This window comes from Echeneis naucrates, chromosome 10 (assembly GCF_900963305.1).
Source record: "Echeneis naucrates chromosome 10, fEcheNa1.1, whole genome shotgun sequence".
Taxonomy (NCBI): Eukaryota; Metazoa; Chordata; class Actinopteri; order Carangiformes; family Echeneidae; genus Echeneis; species Echeneis naucrates.
In genome coordinates, this window is record NC_042520.1 from 13,518,507 (window position 1) to 13,531,693 (window position 13,187).

The following is a 13,187-nucleotide window of genomic DNA, read 5'->3' on the forward strand; positions in this document are numbered from 1 at the left end:
GCCGATGATCACTGTGGCCTTTCAGCTCTGCAGGAAGCGTCCTATCTTTTGAGCTGTATCCCCCTTTGCTCCTAGTTTGGGTGGCTTCTTGTTTTTCTTTATTTCACAAACCAAATTTTTCAACAGCATTTTTAATTTTCATGTCTTAGAAAATCTAAAATTAGACCAACGGACTTTGTAGTATAAAGTGCCAGTCTGTCTCAGCTACTGAATGATTACTTTTGGGTGGGACTGAATAAGAACCATCAGCCACAGTTTCCGTTTCCATGGTAAAAACCTGCGCTCTGGAGTCAGGTGTGTTTTTTTTTTTGTTTTTTTGTTTGTTTTGTTTTTCTAATCAAAATGCCCCAAAAATTCAGCATCCCTGTGAGACAGTCAGAGGGAAATAAAACAGGAGGGGGGGGGGTGGGTGCAGAAAATACCTGGGAGGGAAAAATGAATGGCAAAACATTCAGATGTAGGAAATGAGCGTGAACCACAGTCGCCATCTAGTGAAACACACTTCCTCAGTAAGTGGTGTTCATCAGGCCTCTGACGACAGGGCTTCCACTTAAATATGGATGTACAGTTGAAGTGTTCCCTAAGTAAACTGAGCCATTTGGCTCTGTATGCACAACCACTTTAAGACAGACTTGCACTTTACAACCATTCACTTGTATATTTACTTGCATGAAATGGCCAAAAAGCACTCTCATTTTTCTCTCTCTTGTCTTTATAGATACAGTTAGTTTTCCAAAGGATATCATCCATCTTAATTCTGCTGCACTGAGCTTCTCTCGAGGAAAAAAAAAAAAAAAAACAGCCAGCCATGGAGCAGAAGACAAATGAGGTGTCTAAAAGCCTGATATGCAAAACGGTTGAATTATTCTGGCCATGTCTAACACGAGGCTCCGTCTCTCCAGAGTCCCACCACTACTTCTCCTCAGAAGCACATGAAGAACAGGTCCAAGTCCACAGAGGAGGTGCAACAGTCCAAGAAGGTGAGTAGCCTGACATTCATGCCCGACACTCATGTACGTCTTCTCAGTCTCTCTCTTTTACTAATCCAATCTATTGTGACTGCTCTGTGTTATCGCTCAGGCCTTTTCCTCACAAAAATCACTCCCAGGCAGACCAGAGCTGGACGGAGTGAAGGTGAACTGTGCACTTCTGTATGGTGGAAGTCCTGTTATTTTTTTATTTTTTTTTATATCTGTACTTTATTTTTCCGTCTCTGTGTTGCAGGAGTGCCCTGATGGCTCTGATCTGCACTCGCCCTCCAATGAAGAATTAAAGTGATCCATAAGACAGAGCTGTCATCCAGCTACTATATCATCATAAAAGCAACATGCCACATGCAACTAAATGCACCTATTCACACTGGGAAACACAAATATTGACAAAAATAGTGAACTAGCTTAGAAAATATGCAAGAAATGTGGTCATTTGTTGAAGGAAAATGTACAACATACACACACTGACTCATATCGATGCAATGTGAGACCATCGCATGTAAACAAAAGCAGCCCCCATGATACAATGTTGTTTCATTGTACTGTGTCCTATAATGTCCCACACCGAATGTGTATCGACAATAAAGTGATACTGTTGAATGGATCAATCTGTCTATGGAACGGAATGAAACAGCTGGATGAGACACTAAATGATGCTACTTTTGTCTTTACACTTTACAGCTCACTGAGCTTTATCTCAGCCTTCGAGCTGTTCTGCTGAACATGCCGACTAATGTGACCTGCAGTCAAGGAGCTGTGTGGTGCTCAATCAATCAGAGAGTTATACATTAAAGACAACCGAGGCCTCGAGGGTGAATCAGCTGGATGCGGTTGTCTGGTGTCACCTGGTTTCCCAGAGCAAGCATAAGAGGTAAAAAAAAAACAAATCAGTTTTTCACAAAATATTTCCCATGTTTTCTTAGTCTTCTTCATATTTCATATACAAATCCACAATAAAAAAAACGGTAAATGTACAAAGTGCACGCCTCACCTGCCATATGTCCGTCATCTGCCGTCCCTCAGTGTAAGATTAACAGAGGACAACAGAGCATATAGACAGGCAGCAGCACATTGACTGGCAGGTGTTTTGAGTGACAGGGTGGCGTGTGATGAACCCGCGGCTCTTGTTTTATTTTATCCCCCGGCTGCTTGGTAGCTGCAGCCGCACTGTGACCTGCGACATCTGGAGCGGAGATTAGTTGCAGCATGGAGGGCTCTAAAACCACACCAGAGATTTAGCCATTGTCATCTGGTATATTTAAGTGACTACATGTGTGTGCCCATATGTCGGGAAACATGTCTATTTCAGTTTTTCTTGCCACTTAATGCTGCTCCAAATCTCAAGGATTTCTCACTTTGCCGCCACTGACAGCAGCAACCTCGGCCCCAGTCCAGCTGCCAGCACAACAACAGAGCTGTTATCTCTCTCTCCGGCTCCCAGCTCTCATAATCTGTTGGAGCATAACAATTCAGTCAAGGGGGTTATTAAGTTCTGCTCCTCTGAGTTCATAGATGCAAGTCAGAAGTCAGCAGGTTTGCCAGATTTGGTTGAGAGCACTGCTGATACGACAAATTGTCCCTGGTGTAATTATTAGCAAGTACCCAGACCATCATGGCAATCTGCCACGGACATTACCACAGGCTAGCCGGTTGTGTTAATAAATGTGAGTCTGTGTGTGTTAAGAGGATCTCGGGAAATCTCCCTGATAGTTCCTTTCCCATCAAAACATGCTTGATCTTGAATCCTGGCAAAGAACCGACTGTATGTATCTGAACATCGTGCACAAATCTAGTAGATTACGCTGAATGTGTTTGAGATGCTCCCCCTGATTTATCACATGGAAGAAATGAAGGTTTAATACCTGGGCTTCAATCTCTACTAGTATAATATGCAATATGTGATGAAAAGAGGAAAGAGTTGTGACAGAATATGAGTGGACTTGAGGAGCCGCGCAGAAACCACACACTCTCCCAACGTTTACCACTAGATGTCAGATTTATCCTGCAGTTGCATGTGAGGTTGTAAACCTAAAAACAATAAGGGTCATTCGTCACATCGGAACAGCCGTCCTCATCTTCATCTTTATCTGCCTCCGAATCAGGTGGAAAAATAAAAATGCTGGCCACGAAAGCATCACTCTTCCCCTAATAAACAATGTTAGCCATCATCAAGTTAAGACTTTGTGTTACTGATTAACAAAGAGGTTTCTGATGATGGAGCAAGTTAATCGACAAGAGATGAGGTGCTCCTTCTGACACCTACAGACCTGGCAGCTTATTTAAAGATGATTTACACTCCAGTTTAGTGCTTTCCTTTCCAGGGAGTCACACACAGCACCAAAGACTGTCTCTGAGAAGGTAAGATAAAGCTGCATTATATGTCATTGTCAAATATTCGTGATCATTGGCAGCTTTGTGCTGTTATTGTGCGATGAAAGTCAAAATCATCAGTAGTGAAGTTCTACTTGAAGTCAAATTTTGTCCTGTATAAAACTCTGAGCAAATCAGCCCCATTCACTGATAACAACCGCTTAATGTTTCATTCATCACTTTATTTCGCTGCTTCAAGTCAAACTCAATAACTGACATTTTGTCGAAGCACAAACTGAATAGAGATGTACATGAGTCATGATGACAGATGTCAGGCAAACTTACAAACACACAATCAGACAGAAGTCATTCAACATAGAGAGACACACAATATGCATAAATACATTTGGTGTTTATTCAGCCGCACTCTGTGGATCTTTTTTGATACCCTCCCACATATACATATGCACAGAACCTGCGCAGAGGATATGTCAGAACGGGAATGAGGCAATGACTATAATTTCTATAATTTTGTCTACTTTAATTACTGAACCTACTTCCACCCTCTTTGCTTCTAAGCATCACACATACCCCAAAATATGGAAAAATGGATGACATAAAAAGAAAAACAAACCATAAGAAAAGACTTTGGAAGAGCAATATGAGCAGGACATGGGTACTGATGTTCCCTTGTTGATTATGAGGCGTTCTTTTGTTAAGAGGCAACATGTCATCATGCTTACGGTTGAATCAAGTACCGCTTGCAATTATGAACAGCGTAGGCTCCTTTTGTTCTCTTTTAATTGCTTGTCTGTTGATCTCAGCGGCACAATGAGAGATAAGCTCATACACACCACTTGGTGTCTTCCTTTTTACTGCTGCAGGTGGCTGATAAACACATTCAATATCACATTTGCTCCCACTTCAACAGTGTCAGCCTGCGATTTAATTACCTCTGTGTTTTCACACAGCATTCAAAACACCATGTCCTCACGATCTATCACTATAGTGTCAACCGGGAGGAGTACAGGTCTCAGCCACAATGGTAACTTTCAGGTTCATTTCTCATTCTATGTCTTTTTCTCTTTGGTTTTTCCCACACATGAGTGTGCGTTCATTGTTTTTTTTTTGTTTGTTTTTTTTAATTTTGCTATCAGGGATGGGGATACCTGGCACTCTGTTTTCCTCACAGGTCAAACTCCCATCAGATGAGGACAGGGAGTCTGGAATTGGCTCCACACTTGACCTCAGCAGCAACTTAGAGGGATACAAACAACAAACCAATGACCAACCCAGCAAGCCTTCAGTCAGGGAGGCAAAAAACCTCCCCACATTGAAAGGTAGGGGAGGGCATCACTTATTCATTTTCCAGGAGGCCAGTGTGTCTGATCTCCTTTAAAATGAGAAAAACAAAAGGAGAAGCCACATGCTATAAGCCACATGTGCTGTCTGGGCAATAAACGCAAAGTCCTGCTGTCACTCAGCAGGATTTGCTCTCTATGTCTGATTCCTGAGACTATCTCTCTTATACAGAAGACACAAATGAATGAAGACTGTGAAAAAAAAATGAGTGTCATGTTGTGGCCAGAAACAAAACCTCATGTGATATATTTGTTGAATTCAGTTCAACTTTGCTGTGCATATTCAGGCACAGATAGCGAGACTAACTCTGTCTGTCTCTGGTTGATCTTGTTCTGAATAGATTTCTCTCATCAGACCAAAAGTGTGTCGCCAAACCAGACCAGACAGCTTCTTATCAATCTAGCCAAGATCCCCCTCCTCTTTGTTCTCCTCTTTCTCTTTGTTTGCTCCTTGGACACTCTGAGCTCTGCCTTCCAGTTAGCAGGGGGTAAGTACTCTAACCTTCACCTCAGCCAGTTAATGTTTGACAATTAATTGAGTCAATGCAAAACAGTTCACACTGTTCTGCTGGGACCTCGATGTATAAGTCACTGCAGAGCTCCATCGAGTGACCTTTCCAGATTTGCGGAAACAAGCAGTCTGAATCTTGTTTAACATTGCTTGTGGCATTGCTTGTCATGTCCAACACTGCAGTGTTGTTGTGTATGTGTGTATGTGGGCGGCATATCTGACCAGGGAAAGTAGCAGGGGACATTTTCCAGGACAATGCTGTGCTCTCAAACCCTGTGGCGGGATTAGTGGTGGGGATCTTGGTAACTGTGCTGGTGCAAAGCTCATCAACTTCCACCTCTATTGTCGTCAGTCTGGTTGCTTCAGGACGTGAGTATGCACTAAAGTGTGTAAATGGGAAAGTTCCTGCAGACTGTAACTTGAGCACTTTTAAGTTTTTACAAGGCTCTTACTCTTCAGTCTGAGATGTATGCTCAAGCCTCTATAGGCTATTATTTCCAAAACAATATACAAGATATTAGAAAAAACATGTAAACAATACCAGCAATAAAGCAGGAAAGAGAGAAAACGTTCCCATGGTGCATCGGTGGCAGTAACAAATAGAGCTAATTAATTTGTGGTTCGTAGTTCTCAGTTTACTGGCTTCCAGCCCAGTCACGTGTTCCCGCCACAGGATACAGTAAATTATGGCACTTGATTTGCTGCTCAGCATTAAGGAAAAACATTAATATTAATTATGTAAGTGTAAGTACATCAATATAAATTTGATCAGTTAATTACTCAGCATACAGAGTTTATTTTTTGAAAAACATTTTCACTGAACTGCAAAATAATGTTATACTCCATATAATATTATGTAGATAATTAGATAGATGGATAGCTAGATAGATAGATAGATAATGGAGAAATAGACAGTAACTTTATTAATCCCTCAGGAAAATTCAAAGTAAACGAGGTTCCGCAGTGAAAGCTTGAAAGCTGCTGTAACCCACAACGTTAGGTGAGATGGGAGATATATTTCCCCCCAGTCTCTACACTTTCAAAATTGAAAATTACATCAATTTCGTCTCAATGAAGACAGCAGAAAATCTTTCAATTTAAATTTAAATGAAATTTAAATGTTACCATGGTAAACAGGTAAACAGAGTAGGCCTACAGGATCTGTTGATCAGACAAAGGAAATGGTGTCACAGTGCAGAACGTGGTTTTCCTAAATAGATATATGGACATAATGACTTATAATAATAATGACAAAAATAAGACTTTTTATTTTGAGACTTGGCAAAAAAATAAAATAATTAAAAAAATCTTTTGTGACAAAGCAATTTCTATAATAATAAGTCAATGTAAAATATAATTGATACATTTTTTATCTTCTATGATGCTTTAAATGCTATATCACATCAACAGCCAGTTTATTATGTTTGAAAACTTGTTAATAGAATTTTTTTTGCACAAAACTCTTCTCACAATGAAGTCCAAAGTTTGCTATCTGAATGTGTTTTATTTCTGTCAATTTTTATAGTTTGTGGTCATGATGGCTTTCATGGAAAACGTGTTTTTCTTTGTGGTCTCACCTCACAGTGCTAGAGGTGAGGTCGGCTGTTCCTGTCATTATGGGATCCAACATTGGGACCTCGGTCACAAACACCATCGTGGCCATGATGCAAGCAGCAGAGAGGACCGAGTTTCAACGGTGAGTGGCGAAAGTTGGCAAGGCAGAGGCTGAGTGGGGGAGAGCTAGAAGATCAGGGAAGATGAAACTGAAATGGAAAAGTGAAGAGGATAAGTGCAGAACTGGATGAAAAGAAGGATAAAAGTGTTAAAAGTGCAGGTGAAGAGCAGAGGAGGGTGAAGAGAAAACATTCACAGCTGTTTGCCGCCTCTACTTCAAGGTGCATCAACGTGCCAACAATGGCACCAGTCCGCACTGATCCCACATCAGAAAGCCTTTGGCAATAAACAGATTGCATAGAAACATAATTAACAAAACTTCACAATAAGCTCATACGATATGTGTGGGTCAAACCTTGACTCACACATATCATTGAGTCATTCAGAGTAGCTGATGATGTTGATGGCTCCATCGAAAGTGACTGTGATCCCCTGCAGTGCCTTTGCTGGGGCAACAATCCACGACTGCTTCAACTGGCTGTCAGTCCTGGTTCTGCTGCCCCTGGAGTTGGTCAGTGGCCTCATGGCCCGACTGTCCCATCTGCTGGTCACCAGCTTCAGGCTTCAGCCCGGGGAGGATGCACCTGAGCTGCTGAAGGTCATCACCGAACCGGTCACCAAGCTTATCATACAGGTGAAACTGTTATCCGCCTATGATTGCCAAACTCCTCCACTGAACTGGCTGTCTGGCTACTTAGCTGTGAGCAGCTTCGTCTTCATTTGGGCACTCCACCCAAAAATTATCTCAGATAATCTTGTGTTCGCCAAATGCACTTTTTATCTTCTGAAAGCTTCTTGGATTACCTGAATTGTTTTGGGGTGTTAAGGAAAGTAGCCAGACCTTGTATGCTTCTTTAATAGGCAGTGGCTTATAAGAACATGAAAGGTCCTATTGCCTGTTCAGTGAGGCCACTGGTTAGAAGAAAAAGCTTGCATTTTTCTACTTGTATCACTCAAGAGTTTCAACATGTGAAAGAGGATTGAATCGGCAAAACACAGAGTTGACACAACTCGACACAGAGTGGAGCTTAGTAGACGCCTCTTCATATCTTCAGACATTCAGCAGGTCAAAGGTGAGGAAAAGGAATCCGGTGGTTCTGGTTAAAGGAGCAAAGGAGGTCATTTCAGTCCTTTAATCTGGTTTTCCTCTAACCTAATAGTTGAAGAATATTCTTCCTTTCATCCGCAGCTTGACAAGTGTGTGATCACAGAGATCGCCATGGGAAATGAGGACATGAGGAACAGGAGCCTGGTGAAAGAATGGTGCCAGACTGACCTTGTTATGGTAATAGCTCATCTCCACCACTGGCGCCATGCTGAGCGCATCACTGAAAACTGGGTTTCTAAGCACAGCTGCTCCTTTCTGTCTTTCTGTTTCTTTTTTTCATTAGTCTGCAGACAATGCAAGCGTTGAGAGCTGTGGCTCAGGTCTCACCATGTCCAAGTCAGTGAAGTGTGAGTTGAGATTCCGTTATGTCTGCAACACGTCAACTGCATTCTCAACGTGCTTTTCAGCTTTGCACATTCTTTTCAGTATTAGTTGCGTTAATGGCATTAAAATCTTTATGTTTGTGTTTCTCTCAATCTACAGGCAACCATTTATTTGTTTCGACGATGCTGTCGGACCTCAGCGTGGGTCTGATTCTCCTGGCAGCCTCCCTCGCTGTTCTCTGTACTTGCCTTTTGCTTCTTGTCAAGCTGCTCAACTCTCTTCTTCAAGGCCAAGTAGCAAAAGCCATCCATAAAGTCATCAACACAGGTGGGCCTGCCTTGAACTGTAAGAGCTTTTACTCAGCGTATCTGGATGTTGGAGATGAAAAGGCAGGATTAAATTAAGAAACTAGGATAACCTCCGAAAAAAACCCCGTGAGAACTTTGGACAGAAATGAAACAAAAGGGGCTGCGTGCGTAGAGGACTGAGGCATTGCTGTGTGGGTAATTTCCATCTCCCTCTCCTTACGTCAACAGACCTTCCATATCCGTTTGGCTGGCTGGCAGGATACACGGCCATGGTTGTGGGAGCAGGAGTGACGTTTGTGGTCCAGAGTAGCTCTGTCTTTACTTCAGCTGTGACTCCTCTTGTAGGTGCGTTTTAAATGCCATTGCATCTCCAAAAAACACAAGAGCGTCACAAAGTAGAAATGGTCCAAACCATAGCACAGATTCTCAGGGGTAAATTCAGACATCGGGCACAGAAGAGAAAAGTTATTAAAAGAGGAAAACATATGAAACATGCCTGAAAAAATGTTTTCAACATCCTCAATATGTTCATACACGTGGTCTTCAAAATGCTGAAGACACCTATCTGACCTCAGTTCCATCAGAATATAGAGCACCAGTCAAAAGTCTAGACACACTTTCCTTTTCATTTGAATGGGAAAGTTGTGTCCAAACTCCTTCGTGTTCATTACACTTCCCAACTTTTATAGTATTTTTTCTTTGTGATTCATATTATACAGTAAAATAATAAGATATGCGTATTAATTTTTATGTGTGGGTTCACAGGATATTCTACTGTAGCTTGCTGGGTCACATAAACACAACTATTAGGTAAAAAACAAACAAAAAAAAAACAAACCATCATATATACTGTATATATATAATAAGCAGAACAATTTGGACCATTTTTATGATGAATCACTCTACAGATGTTCATGGCTATCACACGATGAATCCTGATATCTCCGGTGATCCCGTTTCTCCAGAGCATCATTATGATGGTTTTGGATGAGATGTCTTATCAACTTTTGAATGGATTATCACTCTATCTGGCAAACACATATTCTCTATGTATCAGAATTCTAATCCAAACTCAGGAAATGACAATATCATTTTGTAATTGGATCACACAAGCCGTGATGCCTCTTCCACTCATTCACACACTCTCACACACGCATACATACCGAAAGAGAGACTCACATGGTGACAATAATATAATAATACAGCGGCTGGTAGTTATTCAGAGCCTTAGTGTACTTTATATTTAGTGCTAATGTAAGCTTATAATGTGGTAAACCAGCTTAGCATCAGCATTGTGACTGTTAGCATGTTACGGCTTACCGTTTACATAATAAGCATCATTAAAAGTTGTTTTAGTTTAATTCATTTGATACCCAGGAAGACTGAAACTAAATTAATGAAATGCCCTTATAAAAGGAACAATACCAGTAAAAGTAATCTTTCACTCTGTTCTGTGTTTGCATACACTCATTTTTATTCATAGTACCATCTGTTATGTCCCCTGCACCTTTTGTATTTATGCAGCCCTGTATTAGCACACTCCCACCATCGTGTTTCACGCTCAGCACTATGCAGACAGTAGAATTCCTGGCCAGGTCCACGCCAGACATGGCAAACGCAGTCTGATCCAATTGAATTCATTTTGGATTCAAATGACAAAAGATATTTCAGCCAACAATCATCAGTGGGTTTTTTTTTTTTTTCATGCTCTTTGGCAAATAATCTTTTTAATCTTTTTAGTTTGAGGAACACGTCTGTCATCGTCATAATAATGTTCCACTAATACAAACTGTTAATTTTGGTGATAATCAAATTAAAGCTGAGATTTTTTCTCACTGTCCTTTGTTACTTTGCCAGCCAGTTTTTCTCCAGCTTGACTTTCACAATGTCAGAGAAAGTTCTGTTTATAGTCAGGGAGCAATCCCAGAATCTGTGCAGTTTCATTGTTGGACTGATGTGACGTCTCTTCTCATTTTGACTCTGCAGTTATTACTCAGTTTCATTTGGTACAGTGCTTCAGGGAGATTGTCTCCTGTAACGTCTCGCTAAACTAGAACTGAACTGTGCTGAGTATCGCATCTCATCTTTGAGTGGGCCAATGCTATGACAAGGTGGCCCCAGTCGAGTTACTTGTCTGGACTCTGAGGTTTGAAATCAGAGCCACTACACACACAATATCTACTTGTCTTATTCTCTAACTTCAGGGCAGAGAGTGAATGAGCAAATTTTTCTGTCACTCAAACCTGGAATTACTTTGAATTTGTATTTTAATGAACAAATTATATACTGACTTGATTGCCTTAGTCAGATATTTTTAAAATAATGAATATCCCTGAGTTCTTTTGCAAAAAGCAAGTTCTTGAAATTTCCTTGCTGAGACGGAGCTCATTTGCTAACTAGATGGGCCTAAATAAGGACAGAAATATACTCATTCCCACTGATAGAATGAAGTTTACAAGAACCGGTTGCATAACCAGTTCTGTATGCCATTGGCTAAATGAAGCATGTAAACTCTGCAGTGACTGAGTCATCAGCCTGCACACAGTGATAAATGTGTGCTGGGAATAATTTCTCCTTTTGAGCACAAATACAGTAATGAGCTGTCTTTAGAGGCATGATTTATAATTCACATTTGTACTTAATGTAATTAAATATTTGTTTTACTTTGGATTTTATCTTTACATCCCAAGTAGCCCCCATTCTTACTGATGAATTGTAAACAAATTAGCAAATAACAATAGGCAATCAATGGTACAACATTTCAGTGCCTTCTACATGAATGCTGCAACAGAATTGCTCTACTTCGGTTGAGAGTTGCTGTCGGGCATCCCTTCCTTTGATAGTTGTAAGTAAATTAATTAATGCACTGATGCATTTTTAAAAGATCAATTTTTCTCCATCTCAAAGACCAGAACAAATAGATTCATGTTTTGTCTATAATAACTGAGGAAGCTCTTTTTTTTTTTTTTTTTAAATATAAAGTTATAGGAGAATAATCTCTGTGGTTTCCATCAGTTTTCAGAATATTTACCTTTATTGTTACTGTTATTTTACCTATAGTAAGGAAGACAGTTGGTATCCCAATCCAAGATTTCTACTTTTTACAACATTGTTAGGTTTGATTTTGATAAATATTCTGGGATCGTCATTGAGGGATAATCTTTTTCTGCTGACACAATTTCTATCTCTACAGGCGACGATTGTAGTTCACTGAACATCAAAGTGCATTAGGAAGTAGTTAGTGCTCTGCTGATTTCATCAGCTGTTACATTTCCAGGTTAACCATCATCATTTAAGTACTTTGCTTCCTCTGCCACATCACGCTCCCGTGGTCCCCCTCAGGTATCGGTGTGATCAGTTTGGAGCGGGCCTATCCTCTCACCCTTGGGTCCAACATCGGCACCACTGCCACAGCTTTGCTCGCAGCGCTGGCCAGTCCTGGGAACAAGCTAGCAGCTGCCATACAGGTGTTGTGTTTTATGTCACATGAACAAAAATATTCAGTGTGGATCATGATAATGTTTGGTTGAATATAGGCATGAATGTGTGAAGAGGACCTGACTGACTGAAACTGTAGAAAACCAGACCAGTTAGTGGAGTTATGTTTGCGATGTGAATGTTACAACACAATCACTGTGAATTATGTCCCCTTGCTTTTACACACTGTATCACATTATCTTATATCTGTATGTAGATCGCTCTGTGTCATTTATTCTTCAACATCTTTGGCATCCTGCTGTGGTACCCTCTTCCCTTCATGCGTCTTCCGATAAGGATGGCCCGTGTTCTGGGTGAGCGGACTGCCAAGTACCGCTGGTTCGCCGTCTTGTACCTTCTGGTTTGCTTCTTCCTCCTTCCCTCGCTGGTGCTAGGCCTCTCACTGGCCGGCTGGCAGGTGATGGCTGGCATTGGGGCTCCCTTCCTGGGTGTGACCATCTTCATCAGCATGGTGAACGTCTTGCAGACCCACAGCCCCAGTCACCTGCCTGCTAAGCTCCAAACTTGGGACTTCTTGCCTCAGTGGGCGCGCTCTCTAAAGCCGCTTGACCGTCTGATCACCAAGGCAACTGTTTGCTTCAGCTCCGCGGGCAAGGAGGGGAACTTCGAGGAGGGAGAGGGGCACATCTCATCACAAACAGGCTGTGTCAACTCAAAAGCAGAGGACGCCCAGAGGAAGGCAAAGCTAGCTTATGACAACCCGGTCCTGGACTATCTGGATGAGAGCAGACCAGGCGTGCGGGTTTTTAAACTGAGAGGGTTAGAGAGGTGCAACAGCACGCCACTGTAGACGCACCGGAACAGTAGAAAGAGAACGGCTTTAGCATCTCACTGCAGGTTTTATTGTGTAATTGATCTGGAGCTTTCCATCATATAACATGATCTTGACTCAGCTGTCATGGAGATGTAATAGTTGACAATTTTTACAGAGCACTTTAATGAGTTAGCATTTATGTTTAACTTTAACTGAACTGGCAAACTTTATCTGCTTACAAAGCTTATATGATAAGAAGATTCACAGCGGCTGCTAATGGACCCTTAAAATGATAATCGGTCAGTAGTTTTTCTCAAGGTCATTAATGAATAAAAATAAATGTAAAT

The 13,187-nt window shown here is 41.3% G+C and overlaps 1 protein-coding gene across 1 annotated transcript; it reads left to right on the forward strand.

The window, feature by feature from the left end:
* Window positions 1-932: 932 nt before the first annotated feature.
* slc34a1b (solute carrier family 34 member 1b) lies at window positions 933-12,876 on the forward strand. The gene is made up of 16 exons (XM_029513301.1): window positions 933-980; window positions 1,081-1,134; window positions 1,225-1,274; window positions 3,258-3,350; window positions 4,274-4,347; window positions 4,460-4,642; window positions 5,005-5,151; window positions 5,400-5,543; window positions 6,759-6,870; window positions 7,287-7,482; window positions 8,038-8,133; window positions 8,240-8,303; window positions 8,440-8,607; window positions 8,817-8,933; window positions 11,931-12,055; window positions 12,283-12,876. Exons 1-16 carry the CDS (start codon window positions 933-935, stop codon window positions 12,874-12,876), a joined length of 2,265 nt encoding a protein of 754 aa, XP_029369161.1.
* Window positions 12,877-13,187: the final 311 nt, after the last annotated feature.

What these genes read in the sequence shown, in the direction of transcription:
- slc34a1b (XM_029513301.1), top strand. Translation starts at nt 933, where the DNA reads ATGAAGAACAGGTCCAAGTCCACAGAGGAGGTGCAACAGTCCAAGAAG. An exon ending in CAAAGACTGTCTCTGAGAAG is followed by an intron (nt 3,351 to 4,273) that starts GTAAGATAAAGC and finishes GTTTTCACACAG; the next exon opens with CATTCAAAACACCATGTCCT. An exon ending in TACAGGTCTCAGCCACAATG is followed by an intron (nt 4,348 to 4,459) that starts GTAACTTTCAGG and finishes TTTTGCTATCAG; the next exon opens with GGATGGGGATACCTGGCACT.